Source organism: Mycothermus thermophilus (genome assembly GCF_041956435.1).
Source record: "Mycothermus thermophilus strain CBS 625.91 unplaced genomic scaffold VTJ04scaffold_3, whole genome shotgun sequence".
Taxonomy (NCBI): Eukaryota; Fungi; Ascomycota; class Sordariomycetes; order Sordariales; family Chaetomiaceae; genus Mycothermus; species Mycothermus thermophilus.
Window position 1 is genome coordinate 1,752,520 of NW_027191429.1, and position 18,888 is coordinate 1,771,407.

Sequence of the window (18,888 nt, forward strand, 5' to 3'; positions counted from 1 at the left end):
AGCCAAACAACCTAACGCTCATCAAAACCGACGAAGACAAACACCTCGAATCAAGCAACCCAACCGTAACCACAAACAACAACTCCCCTCCTCACCTAAATCATTATTAGCCCCAAAGAACCTCACCCCAAACCTCAATCCAACCCATCCAACCCCGCCAACCCCCCGGGCAACCCAACCAACCCCAAAGACCCCAGTCCTTCAAACCCGGACGCATCCAACTCCCCTAACCCTCCGCCGTCGACGCCGCGGAACATGTACACATTGTTGTTGTTGTTGTTGTTGTTGTTGTTGTTGTTGTTCGCATCCGGGGAAGCGGCCGCCGATGACGACGGCGTGGCCGTCGTCCTTCCCAGCTCGTTGGCGGCACTTGACGTCCCCCCGCCTGCAGTGGTGGTCGTCGTCGCGGGCGTACCGGCCGTCGTGGACGGATTCGTCGTGGTCCCGGCGGAACCGACGCCCCAGGCTTGGAAGTTTTGTTGCCAGTTGACGCTGTCTCTAAGGTACCAATCCTGGCCGTCAATAGCGAACATGGAGCTTGGGGTCTGGGCTGTGACTTGGGGCTGGTTTTGCTGTTGTTGTTGCTGCTGGTGGTGGTGATGGCTGTGGTGTTGATGAGATTGAAAATGCCGTGGGCCTCCGATATGCGGTGGTGGAGGGAGTATCGAGACCGGCGACTGTTCGGGCGCCGTGGTGGCGGGAGTGTGCGCCTGGGCGTGGATGGGCGCGTATGCCTGCATGTAGCTGGGCATGGTGCGGGTGGCGGGCGAGATGGCCCAGGGGGTGATCCCCGTGCCGGGGTCGGTTAAGACAACCGGGGCGGCGGTGGTGACGGGTTGCTGCATGGCATTGGAGTTATGAATGGCAGTTGGGATGCCAGATGTAACCAAATCATTCATGAGTTCGGAAGCCAAGGTGGTGCTAGAGTAGTCGAGGCTCATGGGTTGCGATGCGCTGGAGTACGGGGCTTGTGAGTAAGCCTCGCTCGGGTTGACGGTCGGGGAAAGGGACAAAGACTGAGGCGGGGAGTTGGTAGCCCGAGACGAGGTTGACGACTGGTGAGGCGACGGGACGTCGCTGATGCTGACAGTACCGTACTTCTCGTCGGACCGTTTCAAGATTATGGCTGCCTCCTCGGGCAGTTCAATGTTCCATTTTCGGGACAGCACGCTCAAGATGCTCAAGGCGCGGCGGGCACACAGCCAGTCCTCGGCAATCTCTTCGAGATGCTTGACACCATGGATAATGTCACGGCGAGCCGCCTTCTCCGGAAGGTTCAGCATGTGTATCGTACAAGCAGTCTGCTCCATGTAAACGGCTATGTTGCATATCTGGCGCAGGTTGTAATTTCTCTTGTAAAGCCGCATCAGCTTAGATATGGCGGCGGCATTGGCAATACACACACGCCACGGAGAGACGTGGGCTGGGAGAGGTGACGTCTCGGGCGTGTATTTGAGGAATGCCTTGAATAAGTGGATGTACTGGAGGTGGAAGAACATGCTGTCGCGTTTGTCAGCCGCATGCTTAATGTCAAAAGCTCGAGCAGTCACACGTATGGCAACTTACTGCGTGAGGATGACGTGCGGAAGCTGGCCCTCCTTGGTGTCAAACTCTGGAGGAAGCTCTTTCTTCCAGTCCTCGAGGGCGCGGTGGAGCTCGCTGAGCTTCTTCAACTCCGCCGACTTGCTGTTGCCGCGGCGGATATGGTTCGGGTGGTAGAAGAAGAGGAGCAGATCGCTGCTGATCTCGCAAAGCTTGCTCAGATGGATGCCGTTGGCACGAATCCGTGAGGGTTGCTGCATGGTGCGATCCAAACCGGAATCGGTGTAGGGAGACCAAGTCGCGGCATCTTCTTCCGGGAACACGTCGTACATGGGAACGTTATGGACGTTCCTCGGAATCTGGGGCAACCTTCCAAGGTAGTTGGACCAGCACTTGTCGAAGAGGAAGCAGCCCCAGAAGGTGACCCTGCGGGCGTCGACCTCTTGCTCATCCAGCGGGCCGCCATCTCTGGAGACACCCCCGAGGTGCAGGTTGATACCGAGGTCCTGGGCCATGCGGAAGCTCATGCCGCTGTATACCCAGCCATTGGCCTCGCGACCGCATCCGGCCTCGCGAACCGACATGAGAGCGAGGGCCTGCACAGTCGTGAGCCGGGGCTTAGCGTACAGGTCGTTCTCGAAGATGAGGCGTTTTGCCTCGGCGAAGAAGTGGTCGCCCTTGGTCCGGCTGTCACCCGGCACGGCGAAGGCGCCAGGCACTGCGGTGAAGTGGCAGCCTAGAGCGAGCATAGCGTTGACGAGCAGCGAGGAGCAGTAGACGGTGGTCTTGGGCTGGATCCGGGGCTTGCCTTTGAGGAAGTCGCGGAAGAAGAGCTTCTTGGAGAGGGTGACGAAATAGGGGTAATGCCAATTGAAGTACATATTAATGAGGTGGTTGACAAGTTGCTTATCCTTTGTGACTCGGGTCCAGCTGGTGATGGGGTCATCGGGCACGGCAGGTTCCTCGGACTCGAGTTCGTCAGCATTGTTGGTGGAGTCGACGGCATTGTCGCCAGTGAAGATCAGATGAGAAGTACCGCCGATGTAGCGGACAGAGCCGTTCTCGAGGCGAAGTTCACCCATCTTACGAGCGAGCTCTTGTTCTCCCTCCAGGAGTTGGTTAGCGCTGTAGTCGTTCTCATTGTCCTCGCCCAGATTTGGCAATTCAACCCCCTCGGTCTCCTTCTTGAGTAGGGCGTCGGCCATGGTGTCGAGGCTGTCGCAAGTGCGTATCCTTTTGACAATATCGAAAGCTTCCTTGTCGTCAGCTGCATTAAGGATAGCCTCGATGAGAATCTGAAGGGTGCCGTTGCGGGTCTTGGAAGCATCCGTCTTCTCGCGGTAGACCCCCTTCCGGCGGTGATCCGAGGTAGGGTCATAGACGCATTCCGTGTTATAGACGCTGGCACAGGCGGCGCAACTGGGCAAAGCACCATCGCACTTGGACTTTCTCTTCCGGCAGGCGATACATGCTGTGCTCACGCACCGGCGCTTCTGGCTGGAAGGGTCGGCGCCGCGCCGTGACTTCTTTTTTGCCGGCGCCGCCAGCTCGGAGAGTGGTTGCTGCTCCTGATCCTCAAAGGCATTATAGTTGGGGGCATCTTGGGAGCCGAACTGTGGCGGCCCCGGAGGAGCGTCGTGTCCGGACATCCCGGCGGGTCGAGAGTTAGGACGGCCGAGGGGAGATAGTCGCCAGCTGCGTATGGTACCGTATTTACGCTAGCCAAGGGTGTAACAATGCCGGAGCCAAAGGCTCGCGTTGAGCAAGTTCTGGGTGGCAGGAGAAGATCTCCTGTCAGCGGCCACCAGAATAGTTATGCGATTTGTGACCTGTTGGTGTAATAGGTGGAGGAATGCCAAAACCCAGGACAGGCAAGCGATCCCTTCTCGCCTCTTCAGCTCGCTGCCAAATCTTTGCTGGGGGTGGTGGATGAAAGTCTCTGAGCAGACGAGATGCGGGGAGTCTATGTCAGCAACCTCAGCTGGGGTAGGTGTCGGAGGAGGTTGAGTGGGGGTGGGGGCTGCACAAGGTTGTTCCCGTCCCCGTATAGTTACCCACTGGAATCTGGATGCGCAACCCGGCGCAAGGCAAATTGTTCGGTCGTTTTGGATCTATGTTCCTTGAGGACTGCCGTCTCGGGCTGTTTGTCGCCTCGCCGCGAGGCACTGAGGCCGCTGTGAAGCCGCCACAGCTAAAACTGAGGTCAATGTCGGGTGGCGCTAGGCAGAATTAAACCAACGGGAGCAGCGCTTTCCCCCAGGGTTGCCGCTGTGGCATCAACGGTGGTAGGTTCGGGTGTTTCGGGACTGCACGTGCTGTCGTATGGTGGCGGAAGTTTGTTCAACATGCGTTTCGTTGGGTGGATTGCGAAGCACGGGGACAGACGGCGCCCTCGGGGGAGCGTGGCAGCACAAACTTAACGCCGGTGGGCTGGCCCGTGAGACAGATTGTAGTTGGGAAAGATGGATTGTATTGAAGTAGCCGGAAGAGATTTGTCGTCTACCACCGGTTGCATTCAAACAATTCAAGAATCGAAACCAGGTCGATCCCGTGACCGGCGGGGAGAAGAACGGAGACTTCAACAACCCTCGGGTCTCAACAAAGTTGCCCAGGATTGGCCGATTGTTCGTCTCAACGATGTGATGGGGTGGCAAGGGAAACTGCGACTTCTCATGCAAGGTTTCGACGGCGATGCAGGATAGAAGCGCGCGTGGCAGATCAAGCTAGGTTGATATACTTATAGATGGACAATCCTGAGCGGCTAGCAAAGCCAGAGTGTCTGAGGAGCTTTCGGGTTGCTTCGACGTTTCCCCCTTCGCCCTAACATCGGCGAATGCGATAAGGGACGCTGAAGGGGCACATGCTTTTTTGAGGATAAATGTTCTGGATCAAGAGGGGAACAAGCACGGCGTAAACGTCATAGCTATCATAGCTAGGTGGGTTGAGATGGGGAACGTTGGGAGGATGGGATTTACGGGCGAGTAGATAGGGGAATGCCGGACAATTCCCCGAAGTTGCATATGGGGCTTTGAGGTGTTTGAATGAATTGAATGCAAGGCAGGGCTGAGAATTGAGGAGAGAGAGGATGCGGAATCGGATGCTGCCAAGACGACAAGAGCGTGGGGGCGATGGAAGGGGCTAGTGCTCACCCCTTCCTTACATAAGCCTGCCCTTCTCGTCACCCTGCATCCAGTCGAGACTTGAACATGATATGCACAACCTCGAACCTCAAGGTAAAGCACCTGTCGGAAAACTATGAAGCACAGGGATCACCATGGAAGCCAACATTGTAAAGTACTTATCTCAGGTTAAGTATATTGCATCATGTTATTGTCTCTGACAATGCCATCTAAATCACCATCACATGCTCATCTCACCTTCGTGACACGGTCCCTGAACATCCACACAAAGAATGGGGCCGTTGCGCAAATCTTGGACATGTATCCTATAGCAACCGGCTGGATGGAGGAAGTATTGCCAATAGGATCATATGATGTCCATGGTCAGGATGGCAGCCTGGACTTCTACAGGTATTGTAGACACACAAGGCATCTATCAAGCACGCCACTGACATGCAAATCCTTATCATACACGCCCCTCATATACTCATCCATCTGAATGAGTGCATAGGTAGACACTAAACCCTCTACTCCTTCTTCTCCCCCGTCCACTCCTCCACCTGCATCCCCCTCTTCTTCGCCTCCTCCAACACCGTCCACATCCTCTCGTGCCTCTCCTTGAAACACCTCCTCAACACCGCCGTCAGCGTGCGCTGGCTGATCCACCGCCCAGTAGGCTGATCCCCCGCCAGCCGGCCCAACTCGTCCAAATACTTCAGCGCCACATCCAAATTCCCGTCCACTGCAAAACACCGGATCAAGTGATCCAGGATCCCATGCGTCGGGCGAACCGAGTACCGATCCATCTCCTGCACCACGAACGCCGCGTGCACCGAGCCGCCGCACTCGTCCAGCAGCAGCGCGAACGTCTGCTGGTTGGGCGCCACACCCTGGCACTTCTCGCAGATGGCTCTGTACACGTCCAGCGTGCGGGCTATGTCGCGCGTCTTGGCCGCCGCTTCAAGGATGGCGTTGACAGCCGCTGCGGGCGGGTTGGGCCCGGACTCCTTGAGCCTCGCCACCGCGCCGGGCACCCGATCTACCTTCCCTGGCCCTGGCTTGACGAGCTCCAAGTAGATGGAGCGCGTGCTGGCGCGGTCGGGCTTGAGGCCGGCGTCGCGCATGATTCCAAGCACGCGAAAGGCGTCGGTGAGGTTGCCCGCGTGCACGTAGCTTTCGAGGAGCGGTTCGTAGTGGTGTGGGCCGAGTTTGACGTTGCGGGCTGAAAGGAGCTCGATAGCCGAGGTGGCTAGGGCGGGGTCGGCGTGCCGCGCGGCCGTGTTGAGCACGTTGATGACGACACCGTCCGAGGGGACGAGTTCTTTGGTTTGCACCATCTCATCCCACATCCGCTTGGTGCCTGCATAGTGGAAGTTTCGGCTGCACTCATCCAAAAGGTAGGTCCAGACTGGCCGGAATCGTGGGGTCCTGTCGATCAACTTGGACTCGAGCGCCTGGGCGAGCACATCCAATGCTTCATCCAGGAAGCCACGAATGGTGAAGACGAATATGAAGGTCTCAGCCACCCAGGGCGGAATCTCGACGCCCTGATTGACCATATCGGTCCAGTAGTCGAGAGCCATCTCGTTCTGTCCATCGCGAAGCAAACCGAGCGCCACGCTCGTCCTCCCTTCGTCAGTCAGCTCCACACCCTCTTCCTCCATCCTCTGCAGGAGCGTGTTCCGCAGGAGGTAATCAGGGTGGATTGCAAGCAACTACAACCAGCCGGGTCAGTAACGAAACGCTCTCACAACACTACCCAGACAACACTCGTTCGGAAATAAACATACCCGCAAAGCATCATGATACCACCGTGACGAAGGCTTCACCTTCTCCGTCCTCAACTCCTTATACATCCCAGCCAACTCAATGGCCGAGCCGGTCGTGGTGTCCCAGTTCGCCACGGCCATGGCCTCGTAGAGTTTCATGTTAGGCTTCTCGCCGCGACGCTTGATGAGATACGAAACGGCCCACCGAATCCTGTCCCCCTTCAACGCCTCGATCTCACGTATCCGGCCTAAGCTCTCATAGATGACCGGTGTCCGAACGTGGCGCGGCCAGGGCGTCCTGTCCAAGGGGGCCGTGGGAAAACAAAGATCATGAATCATCCTACGTTGTTTTTCTTCCGATACCTGCTCTTCCTCTTCATCGGCGGTCTTTTTCCTCCTCTTCAGCTTGGTCCCTTTCTGCGATTCCCCCGACTTCTCCTTAGCGTCAGCGGCATATGCCCGGATCTGCTGGGTAAACTCCTGGCTGGCGGGGTTGGACCCAGAAAGGTGTGCGGAGGGGATCCATGGCGCGGGTTTGTGTGAGTGGTGATGTCCAGGTGTTCTGGCTCCTCGGAGACATGTCCCAAACGGCCGACGGCCCATAGGCATCCATAGTGGCCATGATATGGGCTTGGATAGGATTCCGGCGTCAATTGACGGACAGAGAGCGCGCGTCAACGCATCGATGCTCACTTGCTTCGACATGACGTTGACGAAAAAAAGAAATTTCGGAAAAGGTAAAGGGAGGATGGAAAGGTGGGGTTGTTAGGCGCTCATGGTGAGCATGGCAAAATTAATTTCATTCACCCAATAGACGGTTTGGAGGTTGCCGATTGTACGCAGTTGAAGATGAGAGCTCGTGGCCATGACTGGCTGACCCATGACAAAGATGGCAATCTGAAATTGTTGAAAGCTCCGATTCTGCCGGTCAAAAAAAGCGGTGGACGTGGGGTGCCGTGTTCCCTGCCCACCTTTCTCCCAGCCAAGCCCCGTCACGTGATACCCATGAGGCATGTCTATCGCCGGCCTCTCTTAACGTTCGAGATGCGAGTCCAGCCACCACATGGTCGATTAGATCGTCCAGGCCCCGCATATCTGAAGCCCTAAATGGCCCTGCGTGTGGTGGCAGAATATAATCCCCATGGTTCCACCCGCACTCCCCTCTATGACCCTATGACCGAGAAAACGTCAACCAAGCAATACCGCGAGCAAACAGGCACATGTCTTGCCGCGTTCCTGCAGGTATCTCGAGCCGCCATGCAGCCGCCATCGCGCCAACAATATCCACCATCCAATGCATCCCTAAAACACCTCCATCTCTCCCGACTTATGACCCCCTCCCCCTCCCGCCGCGTTGACCTCCCCTCCCTCGCCCACCACGACCGCCCCGATCTGGGCCACGGCCGCCGTGGTCTCCCCTCCCTTGTCCTCCGCGCCCGCCACGGAAGGCGGCTTGCTGCTGACTTTGTTGCTCCTTGACGGCGTCGAGAACCTCTTCGGGGATTTGCAGGTATTTGATCTACCCAAGATCCGGTCAGGTCAGTGTGATAAAGAGTAAGATGGAGGAGGACGTACGTTGTTACCCTTGACGTAAGCCTCTTTCAGGCGCATAAACTTGTCACCTTCCTGTTTGCCAAAGAGTCAGTCAACATACGCCAGACAACCTTCCCGAGTTCGAATCCCATCTCAATCCCATCCCATGCATCCACATCCACGACTCCCTCTGCGCCCAAACCCCATCCTAAGGGAAAAGACTAACCGGGCTCGTCTGCACAACCTCGCGCAGCGTCAGGTTCATCCACGTGTCGCACAGAACGAGGTGTCCGTTGAGCGTCTCGCCGTTCTTGAGCTCGACCATCATCGGGTGGCCCTGGGCGGCCGTGAGGAGCCCGAGTGGCAGCTATATTGAGAGCAGAACGTCAGCCACAAGGTGTTCAATTAAGCATTTTTGTTGACGGGCATGGGGCGGAGTTGAATGATCGTACCATCTTGTTCGAGCTACGTTTGCACTAGAGATGGGTGTCTGTTCGCAACGTCTCGAGGGTAATCCGTGTCTTCGAATAGGTAGGTAGGTAGGTGATCGGCCGATGGAGTTACACAAGTTCTGTGTGTGTCTAAAGCAACGAATATGGGCGGCCCGGTCGAGTTGTTGTTTCTTGCTGGTTGAGATGTTTGGGGCCTGAGGCTCGTCGATGATGCACCAGCTGGCCGAGCTTCAGCCCAGAACCGCGACATGACTTCAAGCTGCAGACAGGGATGAGGACAGCCCGCGGTGGGGCGGAGACCCGTTTTGGCAGGCGGTCAAGATGGATGACTTCGACTAGTATCAATTCCCGGCAGTCCGATGTTCAAGGCAGAAGTTTGTGCTGGAGATGCGCTGAATCCCCAAGATACCCCTCTAAACACCCACCCCGACTTCATCTACAACACGAACCGCAAAAATAAACATATTCTGATCACCGTAAGATGTAGTACGTGGGCAAAGTGAAAAAAATGTGGACGAGCTGGGAATCGAACCCAGGACCTTTCGCAAAGGTGAGACTTTGCTAAGCGAACGCTCTACCAACTGAGCCACACGCCCTTGCCAAATCAAGCCACGCAGCCGTCATTGTCAAGGTGGCAGCCAGCAGCCGAAGCCCGTTGCAGCTGCATCTCCTTCGTCATCGTGGCGGTTGATGTTCCCTACGATGAGCCGTGGACATTCTGGGTTTGGTTACCCCAGGTACTTAGGGATTACTACCTAAGGGGCATCTGACATGTCGCCGCCACGCGGCCTGTGCCATCGCGGCGGCGGACCACCGGCCTCACATCCACGCTCATTGAGGCCCTCCCACATGATCGAATCTGGGAGTCCGAACAAGATGGTCGTCATCCAAGAGAAACAACATACTTCAAGAACCAGCCAGGAGACGGACGTTCCAATATACCCACCAATGGCTTGTGCATGGAGCCCGATTCCGCCGGGCTCACGGCTACCTCACCATCGACAAAGCGTGGCGACATCACCCGACAAATGGCACACTCAAACATCGACAAGAAAGGACCAACGCAGCAGGCAGATATATAAACCGCCAGGACTCAACCCGCAATAAAATCGGTACGATACGGTACGGCACGGTGTAGATGATGAAACGGAAAGCGTCCAGTCTCGGCAGGGCAGAAGCCAAACACGCTGCCACCAACCAACCCAAACCCTGACCCCCCTCTCCCATCTGTATCTCTCTTCCCACAGCCGGCCAAGAAAATGCCTCTTTCCCAGGATTTCCGTCGCACCCAGAGAGGTCCATCAACGAACTATGTCTCACGGTGGTGGCTTACGAGGCACTCTCCCTGCTCTTGCGGTAGCTCGCCTGTTAAAGAAGGGCATGGACACGGCAGAGCGCCGCGCCGCTCAAGTGTCAGTAAAGTAATCAAGAACCCTTTGTGTGATGAGGCTAGCTATGAGGGCGCAAGGGGATCGCGAATGATGTGTGTGGTGGGGTGGGCGGGCGGACAGATGGAAACATGACATGCGTGATATGGATGCGAGGCAGAATCAAATCACAAGGAGTAGGCCGCGGCACGACTTGCCTCCTGTTCGACCTGCAGCCCGTCAATGATAGGCGCCAGCTCGCTCAGAATCTCGTGCGCCTTCTTGTGGAACTCCATCTGGGCAGCCACCAGTTCGGCCAGGTTGCGCAGAGGCTCGGGGGACTCGAGGACCTGTGGAAAAAAGAAAGGGGTTAGAAATCTTGGCACAACAGCAGAAGCTGGGACGTAAAGGGTACTTCGTTCATGACAGAAATGCGCGGGGCCAACTTACATTCTTCATAACGCCGACAGCCTCCTCGGTCTGGGTGACGAACTCATCCTCGGCCTTCTCAATCTCTTCCTGCGCCTCGGGGCTCAGCTCATGATCGTCGTGATGCTGGTCGCGCGCGGGACCACCGCCGACGCCTGGCAACTTCCAAGTCGTCCCCTTGACGCGCGCCTTGACGGCGTCCAGAGTCAGGCGGGCCTTCTCCACCGCCTTCCGGGCGCGCGTGGCAAACAGGATATTGGTATTCAGGGTGGTCGTCCAGCCGGCCAGGAAGCGGCTCTGAACCTGGGCATCCTGGGCCAGGCGGGCCTCGCCCACCCGCTCCATGGCCAGCGCGTACTTCTCCAGGGCCGTCGCCAGTGGGTCCTCGCCGGCGCCTGTGTGCTGCTGGTGCAGCGTCTGGCTGCTGGAGAGTGCGGCGCGGGCCATGGCATGGTGGAAGGTCTTGGGCTGCGGCTTGGCGGTGGAGGGGGCCGTCAGGGCGGCTTGGGCTTCGGCCGGTGTGGTGGCGTTCGACAGCATCTGCACGCGCTCGCTGACGGTGCGGCCAAGGTCCTGGAAGGTCTCCTTGATGTTGGGCGGGTAGTCGTAGGACTCGTGGGAGTACTGGGAGCTATCGGCGAGGGGAGTGGTGGACCCCGGGTGTCAGCAAGGCGGAGGATGTGTACAGTGTGTCCTCTGACGGGCAGACTCACGTCACGGCCAGCATCTTCTGGTGCACCGCCTTGAGTGCATCGACGCGCTTCTCGAGGTCGATGTAGTCGGGAGGGAGTTGGGTCTGTCGTTGTCGTCGTCGCGGCCGTCCGCGACGTGACTGGTCAGCCTCCGGATTCAATCGGCACGGTCGTTTAGAGTGATGCGCACCTTGTCATCGACCTGGCCCAGCTGTTCCTTGGTGTACTGGAAGGTACGCGAGGCAAAGGGAGTGATCTGGCCTCCCAGGTTGCTGTATCATGGTGCCCGCCCAAACACGTCAGTCATTCATATGGCCTCGTCGCACTCCAACCCTGAACGCGGGGTTCGCACCTGAGGCTCTTTTGGAGCCCCTTGAAGTTGAAGGCGTCCATTTTTGCGGTCGGGAGACGTTCTGGAAGTGTCTGGCTGAGTTTGGCAGAGAGTGTCGACAAGGGCGGTGGGAACCCAAAGTCGACGTGAATGTGAATGCTTTGTGGTTGTGATGTCGTAGCTGCAGGTGCAAGGCGTAAGGGGGCCTGGCCTAGCCCTGCACCTGGTGCCTTGCCCGCTTCATCCTTGCACGTTCGGAGGGGCTCTCGAGATGAAACGCGGGCAGGTGCAGCGTAATATTACGGGCCGTTTCGGACGGTACGGTACGTAACGAGCCGCTCCATCACCTCCAGTTCATTCTCTCTTTTCACATGGACATGGACGAGATTCAACCAAAGAACAAGCTGAAATCTTAGGTACCCGACTGACCCTCATCACTAAAGGCAGCCAAACTGTGCATACGGTACTCAAGACCCCTTCCATTTTGTGGCCAAAGGATTCCTCTGTCCCAAACTCTAAAATACTGCTTCCGCACAACCATCATCCTCCGTCGACTCAGGTACACAAAGGTCCTGATATCTCCCTCTTCTAATCGGCCGGCTTCGTATCTGCCCAGCTCGGTTCGATATTCCTGCACACATCCTCATAGTCCTGCATAATCTGCTCACTCGTCGCCGCCTCGGGCGTCGTCCAGAACATGGCCCAGTTGCTGTCCGGCAGCTTCCTCACCCCGCAGCTGCGCTCAAAGTACCACTTGTTGACGGGGTTATTCTTCCTGCTGCGCCAGCACACACCGTCCGGGAAGCAGTCGCGCACCATGGCGTTAAACACAATATCCGCGACGCCGCCTGCCCCCTGGCTCCGCTTGAGCACCGCAAACTTATCTAGGTATGGCACCAGCCGCCCCGTGGCGTAGGCCGTCTCATGGTCCAACCCGAACGGCCGCTCCCACGTCAGGATCGCTCCGCCCTCGTACTCGCCCGCGATGATGACGCCCGCGAGGTCGTTTTCGACTCGCCGGAGGTAGTGCTCGACGTCTAGCTGGCGATTGAATGAATCGTTGATGAGGTGGACGAGGCGTGGCAGGTCAATACATGTATCGGTGAGACGGAGCCGCGGTCCTCCTGGTTTCGGGGGCGTCCAAGGGCCGTTGCGCGTATCGGGGAATATGGTCACAGGGAGGCCTTTCTTAGCCAGTGTAGTGGTCGGCATCCAGTCCGGCGAGATGTGGCCTCTACGAGCGCTGGACTTGATGCGGCCGATCGGCAGCGAAGCCGAGTAAATCGGACGGTCCGTGATGAGGTTGTGGATGAGTGGATTCTGCCACCTCCTCGTTTTAACTCCCCCGGAAACAAGAGCATCATTTGCTTGTTGTTGGGGTGCCTTCCGGTTCGCTGCCTCGGCGGGACTGGTGATAATGGCTGACGATGTCGGCGGGAGAATGGCCAAAGTTTTCTTGGCAAGCGTGAGGTTTTCAGCGTGTCTGGTCGTGGAGGTGATGCCCGTGTCCTTGTGCATCCCGGCTTGTCCCCGGGCCGCGAGAGCCGCTTGCACTTTGTCAAACTCCTCTTCGAGGTTCACAAACACACGGGCACCATCTCCGTCTCTGAGCGCGGGTATTCCTCCTGCCGGGTCAATGACAATGATTCGGTCAACGAGCGCTTTGCGGTCGGGCCGAGGCTCTGCGCCGTCGGCGACTTTCTGTTGGTCAAACTGCAGGCCTGTGAAGTACCTGGTAAGGGCGCATATCACATCGTCTGCATTGACATGGGTATACCTCAAAGTATCTTCGTCGAAGGCCCTTGGGGGCACAACGAGGATATGACCATGTCGCAGCGGTGCCGTCAACCCACTCCCAAAGCCGACGAAGAGTTGTGAAGACGCCACCGTGGGAACTCCGTGACTTCCCTTGCCACTTTTCCAGACGGCTGAAGTGACCAGTTCTGCTCCAGGAGAACTGTGCCGGCTGATGGCTCGGATCACGCGATCGGTTTGGTCCGAGATAATCTGTTTGCTGTGGGAGGCATCCACATCATCCAGGTCGCAGTCCGGAACAATGACACTCCGCAGGCCGAGATCTCGAAGTCGCGTAAGAGTTTTTGCTACACCGTCGAGCAGCTCGTCGTCCCATTCTTGAGGCTGCCTGACCTTCACAATGGCAATGTGCGGGACCTCGTTCGCCGAAGCAACCGACACCCCCTCCGGGCCCTTGACGAGGTGGGAAGAACTGCTTTGATCACGGGTTTCATTCTCGCTCAAGATGGTCGTGAAGGCCGGCGTCTTCTTGGGCTCGGAGCCTTTGGAGCCAAATGTCTGGAGATAGGTTTTGGCATCTCGTTTGGTTGCCGAGGACTCCAGCACCGAGATTAGGAATTGCTGCGAGAATGGTTAGCATTCACCAACCATGATTTGCAAAACAAAAATGGTGGTCCGCACCCTATCCGACTCCCTCTTCTGCTTTGCCTCGGTTGCAGACGGAGGTCGCTTCTTATCTGACCGTCCCGATGAGGCACCATTCTCAGCGGCAGAAAAGCGGCGGAGGCTAGTTTGCGTGAGCGATGGTAACTACGACATGTTAGAAAACTCGCAACAGCCATTGATCCCATCGATGTGCTTGCTGACCTGCGCTACCGAGGTTGCTCTCTTCCAGGCGCAACGGCCGCCTCTGCCGAGCATGGTGGGAGTTCCAGTTGATGCGCCGAATATTGGATACAGCTTGTCCCCCTAATCGCGATGTAACCGGGGTCTACGGGTCCCCTTTTTGAGGGCCCGTCCAGCGACAAGCTCTCAGATGAAGGCGACGTTCATGTCTCCGCTGAAGGTGGACAGGAGGACAAGTGGGCAGCGGAATAGTGAGTCAAGTGGATGAGGTGGATGGGGTAAACGGACAGGCTAGAACCCCGGTTACCAAGAAAAATTATCAGATCATCAAGATAAACGGTGGGACCGTAGTAGACCGGCCTCGGCGGTGACAACGTCGAGACAATGGCAAAAAGCCAACGGCGGACGTACGGAAGAGCCCAGAGGCTTTGTTTGGGGTGCAGTACACTCTTCGGACCCTTCTAGGGTTCAATTGTTCCGAGGGCAATTGCTCGATTGGACATTGGGAGGGTCCGGAAAGAAATCCGAAGCACACTGCGGATACCACCGGCAACCGGCGAACAGCCCCGCAGATGATGCTCCCGATGAGAGTCCCGTTATCTTCGTCCCTATGACAGGTTGACGGAAGCTTGCATGAGCAGCGGTGGATGGGACGAGACCTCCAGGGCCTTGGAACATCCAGTGCAAGTTTAGGTGGGACTGATCCCCACAATCCCCAGAAAGGTGTCAGCTTCAATCTCGAGGTTCCGGTTGCCTGTGCCTGCATGAGGTGTACCTGCTCTGAGCTTCGGGATAACATTCTGGAGGGGCTCCCAACCCCCACAGTCCAACTTTCCCCCTTTCAGTGAGCTGCTGAGTAATTCAGGGGTCACTTTGTTTACATCCCAATGCTATCAACTCCTGAAGAGGAGAAGTTGCAGCTGGTTGTCGTTGCAAGTGATACCCTCTTCAATCATGCCTGCGCTTGCCATTTGTAATCTTGCTGCTTCATCGAACGATAGCGTTGGGAAAGAGTTTCCCCGCTGTGCTCTTGGGAATGGCTATTAAATCACCCCTCGAAGACTGCATCTCCCAGCCCCATGCATGCATATCTACAACATCCATCAATATCTGCCATTAACAGCAGCTTCCATCCATCCTCGTCTCTAAGTCAACAACAAACCTGCTCTGTTCTCCCTGTTCAACTCGCCGGCATTGTCCGTTCCTACAGCATCTTCAGTCTTGAATTCATACCTCGTTTTGTGCTTTGCCGAGCTTCGATTCTACCCCCTCAACAATGGCTCCTAAGCTCCTTTGGATCGGCCTCGGCAACATGGGCCGGGTTGGTACCACTCTATCGCCTCACCCACAAGATCCTGCTGGCTGATCCCATCCCAGGGCATGTGCAAGAACGTGGTTGAAAAAGCCAACTTCGAACACCCCGTCATCGTCTATAACCGCACCAAGCAGAAGGCTGTCGAGTTTGGCGCCAAGTTTGAGGATGGAAAGGTCGAGGTCGTTGACTCGATGACCGGCGGCGTGGCCAAGGCCGATGTCATCTTCACGATCCTCGCCAAGGACGATGTCGTGGAGTCGGTCACGGACGACATTCTCGCTTCGGTCAACGTCAAGGGCAAGCTGTTTATTGACTGCTCGACCATCCATCCGGACACCACTGCCCGCGTCGCCAAGCGGTTTGTCGATGCAGGCGCCGAGTTTGTGGCGGCTCCCGTCTTTGGTTCGCCAGCCATGGGCGAGATCGGTCAGCTCGTCGGCGTCCTAGCCGGGCCCAAGGCGTCGGTTGACAAGGCTCGCCCCTACTTCAAGGGAGTTATGGCCAAGGCCGAGATCGATATGAGCGACCTGCCGGTTGAGAAAGCGCTTCAGCTGAAGGTGATTGGCAACACCTTCATCCTCAACATGGTGGAACAGATCTCGGAGGGCCTAGTGCTTTCAGAGAAAGCCGGACTCGGAACGCAATACCTGCACGACTTCATCTCTCTCATCTTCTCCGGACCGTTCGCGGCCTACGCGGACCGCATTCTGTCCGGGGCTTACCACCGCATGGCCTACCCGCTTTTCCCCGTCGACCTTGCCATCAAGGACGCCCGACATGCCCTTAGTCTGGCCGAGGCCGCCGGCGTCCCAATGGGCAACCTGGAGGTTGGAATGGCACACCTGCAGCAGGTGAAGGAGCATGATGGTGCGAAGGGCGACATTGCCGGCATTTATGGCGCGATCAGGGCGGCGGCGGGGCTGAAGTACGAGAACAACTAGACACTTCTTGGGAAGACGGCGAAGGATTATGCGGAACGATTGAATTACCTGAGATACCGATCCTAGGGCCCTCAAATTCTAACTTGTCGTTCATATACCAAATTTGTTTCCGTGGTCGAAGTTGGTGTTTGTGTGATGTGGATGACAATGTTGTTACGTTACTTACCGTACTGGGAGATGCCCGGCGGCCAGTCTGGCTTATGTAATCTGTTTTCTTGGCATGTGAGCTTGCGTCGTTCCCTTGCTCAGCCGGCGGCCGCGAGGCTTGTGCAACGCAACGCCGAAGCGACGCAGCCGGGGATTCGCACATCAACATCAGCCTCTGTCAACAATAGCCGTTCCCCCAACAAACACGAACCCGCACCGAATCTGTTATCTACATCCCTCGAACTTTCAAATCGGGATTCGAAACTACAATCACAATGGCTAACGGGTACGATCCGATCTCTCCGTCTTCTGTGCTCTGCGAGTCTCCGTTGGTTGGCACAGGATTGGAGAGCATGGCTGGCTAACACGCATTAACTCTCAGCTGGAGCGTCATCATCGGGCTGGTGATCGTGGTCGCCATGTGTGTCGCGGCGTGGGTGTTTGCGCCAAAGGGGGAGAATCAAGTGTGCGTATTTTTCTCACACGTCCGAATCCACCGTCGTCTCCTCCCTCCCTCTTCCCTCTCCTACATGCGTACCCAGCATGAACCGGACGGAAGTGAACTCTTTACTAACAGAACATCCAACGCGCGTAGACTCTGGCGGTCATCCATCATCCTCTCCATCGTTAGCTGCTACCTCATGTGGGCCATCACGTTCCTGTCGCAGCTTCACCCGCTCATCGAGCCTCGGCGGTCCGATCTACGCAAGGAGTTCATCCACCATTGATCAATCGAAAGCTCCTATTTGCTACTGCTACTACGACCTTACCTTACTACCCCCACACATCGAATCGTTGTACGAATACCTACTACTACACATACTCACATCGGGTTAATTCCTCCCCCGTATTATCCCATAACAACAAGACGAGGACCGGCGTTTAGGGAGGCAGGCAGGGAACACACACAGACACATGTTTTTGGGTTCGCGGGCTTTTCGGATTCTCTGTTCGCATTTGTTTGGTGGGCGGGTGGAATTAGGATCTTGTACAAACAATCATGCGCAGTATCGGCCAGGGTGCCCGAGTCCCCGGGGAGCAAACAGAGGGGAGGGAACGGGCTGGCCGGGTTAATGTGAGGTCATCATTCACACATATCACACTCTCCATCCTCCAGGCGCACGTGGAACGACCAACTCGTTCGATTTTGCAAGAGACAAGATATCTGTGGATACAAGAACAAACAATCAAACAAACCCAAACCAACACCTGTCCAATCCAACAGGGGGGGTATCAGACCTATCTATCCATTCAACCGCGGGGTTCCTAGCCCACAGCCAACCTCCCCGCCCAATCCCTCACGTAAGCCAGCATGGCCATAAACGCCCTCCCATCCTCAGCCACCTCGGTCGCGCCCGAACCGGCATCCACCCCTTCCAACCCCGCCGCCCACAGCACCGCCCGGCCCATCGCCCACCGGCTGACCGCCCCTGCCGTCGCCAGCAGCGCGGCGACCCCATACCCGCAGTCCAGCAAGATCTTGAGCGCCTCGACGTTGTTGGCCACGACCGCCCAGCCGAGGGAACGCGCGGCCGCCGGCACGTCGTATTCCCAAATGACCATGAGGATGGGGAACAGCTTGGTGGAGGAGGAGACGAGGAGCGCGGTGGAGACGGAGTTGGGGCGCGAGTAGCGGGGGAGGATGCCGAGGAGGGCGAGCGGGGAGAAGCGCGAGGAGGTCAGGAAGCGGATGGAGCCATGGAAGGCGAGGGTGCTGAGTGTGCAGAGCACGAGGAAGAAGAGGTATTGGTAGACGATGGGTTGCTGGGCGAGCCGGCCAAAGTTGGGGTTGGGGTTGCCTGCCGAGTCGGGGTCGCCGCTGCCGGCGGATTGGCCGCGCTCGATGCGCGCCCAAGTCAGGTAGACGTCGAAGAGGAGGAGGAGGATACCGAGGCGGATGATGGAGGGCTGGGGACGTGATCAGCCTCGTGTCTGTGTGTATGTGCATCCGGGAGATTGGGGAAAGGACGGAAGACGTACCGCGAACTCGTCCTTGTCTTTCATCAGCGTGTTATGTAGTAGATGCCTGTACACCTGCATTCCCAGAAACCATACCATGTTAGCTCGAGCTGCTCCTCGCCTTCTCTTGTCCCTGGCAATCCCAACACTCCAATCACGCACCTGTGGCTTGATCAAGACCAGGTCGATAAACATGACGACAAAGTCATGCTCGACATACTTGTCGCAGAACCGGCCACAGTTCTTGCAGACGGTTAGGCGGATGTTGTGGCCGCCCGACTTGCCGCCGCCGCCCTCGCGCCAGAGCGTCTTGACGGGGTGCCGGCACTCGATGCAGATGGGCATGGCGTCGGTGTTCGTGTGTCAGTAGCGCTAAGGATCGTGTGTGTTTTTGTTGCTGCCGTAAACTCTATGGTGGCGGTGGTAAGGGTGACATCTCGTTTGACTGAGGGGTCGACTGACGGGGTCGATTTCTTGGTGATGGTGTTGGTGGAAGGACACACAGGAATCTTCGACATAGAAGGAGAGCGCATGACGAAATGGTGTGGTTGATGGGAAGTGCCGATAAGAACCTTATCAGAACCCCGGTCCGTTATACAGTGTTACCAGCACCTAACATCGTGCCCGGCATCACCACTCTCAACCCCTTCAAGACAAACCCTCCAAGACACCGTCGACAGCAACATCAAGT

General features: G+C 57.0%; 9 protein-coding genes and 1 non-coding gene across 10 annotated transcripts; 2 read left to right on the top strand and 8 right to left on the bottom strand.

Annotated features, from left to right (window-relative positions):
- Window positions 1-134: 134 nt before the first annotated feature.
- Window positions 135-3,191, bottom strand: VTJ04DRAFT_4745 (uncharacterized protein; the record flags this gene model as incomplete). Its single annotated transcript, XM_069362786.1, has 2 exons — window positions 135-1,500; window positions 1,567-3,191. The coding sequence occupies 2 exons, from the start codon at window positions 3,189-3,191 to the stop codon at window positions 135-137; spliced, it is 2,991 nt and encodes a 996-aa protein (XP_069219698.1).
- Window positions 3,192-3,260: 69 nt separating this feature from the next.
- VTJ04DRAFT_4746 (uncharacterized protein) lies at window positions 3,261-3,889 on the bottom strand (the record flags this gene model as incomplete). Its single annotated transcript, XM_069362787.1, has 3 exons — window positions 3,261-3,481; window positions 3,601-3,733; window positions 3,782-3,889. The coding sequence occupies 3 exons, from the start codon at window positions 3,887-3,889 to the stop codon at window positions 3,261-3,263; spliced, it is 462 nt and encodes a 153-aa protein (XP_069219699.1).
- A 1,299-nt stretch (window positions 3,890-5,188) lies between these two features.
- Window positions 5,189-7,135, bottom strand: VTJ04DRAFT_4747 (uncharacterized protein; the record flags this gene model as incomplete). Its single annotated transcript, XM_069362788.1, has 2 exons — window positions 5,189-6,376; window positions 6,452-7,135. 2 exons carry the CDS (start codon window positions 7,133-7,135, stop codon window positions 5,189-5,191), a joined length of 1,872 nt encoding a protein of 623 aa, XP_069219700.1.
- Window positions 7,136-7,757: 622 nt separating this feature from the next.
- VTJ04DRAFT_4748 (uncharacterized protein) lies at window positions 7,758-8,418 on the bottom strand (the record flags this gene model as incomplete). The annotated part of the gene is made up of 4 exons (XM_069362789.1): window positions 7,758-7,949; window positions 8,006-8,056; window positions 8,190-8,330; window positions 8,416-8,418. The coding sequence occupies 4 exons, from the start codon at window positions 8,416-8,418 to the stop codon at window positions 7,758-7,760; spliced, it is 387 nt and encodes a 128-aa protein (XP_069219701.1).
- Window positions 8,419-8,926: 508 nt separating this feature from the next.
- Window positions 8,927-9,011, bottom strand: VTJ04DRAFT_t68. Its single transcript has one exon. It is a non-coding gene; the product is annotated as a tRNA-Ala (tRNA).
- A 959-nt stretch (window positions 9,012-9,970) lies between these two features.
- Window positions 9,971-11,296, bottom strand: VTJ04DRAFT_4749 (uncharacterized protein; the record flags this gene model as incomplete). Its single annotated transcript, XM_069362790.1, has 5 exons — window positions 9,971-10,132; window positions 10,233-10,842; window positions 10,925-11,007; window positions 11,094-11,175; window positions 11,256-11,296. 5 exons carry the CDS (start codon window positions 11,294-11,296, stop codon window positions 9,971-9,973), a joined length of 978 nt encoding a protein of 325 aa, XP_069219702.1.
- Window positions 11,297-11,822: 526 nt separating this feature from the next.
- On the bottom strand, window positions 11,823-13,910 carry VTJ04DRAFT_4750 (uncharacterized protein; the record flags this gene model as incomplete). The annotated part of the gene is made up of 3 exons (XM_069362792.1): window positions 11,823-13,610; window positions 13,671-13,799; window positions 13,857-13,910. The coding sequence occupies 3 exons, from the start codon at window positions 13,908-13,910 to the stop codon at window positions 11,823-11,825; spliced, it is 1,971 nt and encodes a 656-aa protein (XP_069219703.1).
- A 1,201-nt stretch (window positions 13,911-15,111) lies between these two features.
- VTJ04DRAFT_4751 (uncharacterized protein) lies at window positions 15,112-16,091 on the top strand (the record flags this gene model as incomplete). Its single annotated transcript, XM_069362793.1, has 2 exons — window positions 15,112-15,156; window positions 15,213-16,091. The coding sequence occupies 2 exons, from the start codon at window positions 15,112-15,114 to the stop codon at window positions 16,089-16,091; spliced, it is 924 nt and encodes a 307-aa protein (XP_069219704.1).
- A 422-nt stretch (window positions 16,092-16,513) lies between these two features.
- On the top strand, window positions 16,514-16,966 carry VTJ04DRAFT_4752 (uncharacterized protein; the record flags this gene model as incomplete). The annotated part of the gene is made up of 3 exons (XM_069362794.1): window positions 16,514-16,524; window positions 16,621-16,704; window positions 16,834-16,966. 3 exons carry the CDS (start codon window positions 16,514-16,516, stop codon window positions 16,964-16,966), a joined length of 228 nt encoding a protein of 75 aa, XP_069219705.1.
- Window positions 16,967-17,504: 538 nt separating this feature from the next.
- Window positions 17,505-18,542, bottom strand: VTJ04DRAFT_4753 (uncharacterized protein; the record flags this gene model as incomplete). Its single annotated transcript, XM_069362795.1, has 3 exons — window positions 17,505-18,146; window positions 18,219-18,272; window positions 18,360-18,542. 3 exons carry the CDS (start codon window positions 18,540-18,542, stop codon window positions 17,505-17,507), a joined length of 879 nt encoding a protein of 292 aa, XP_069219706.1.
- Between the last annotated feature and the right edge of the window lie 346 nt (window positions 18,543-18,888).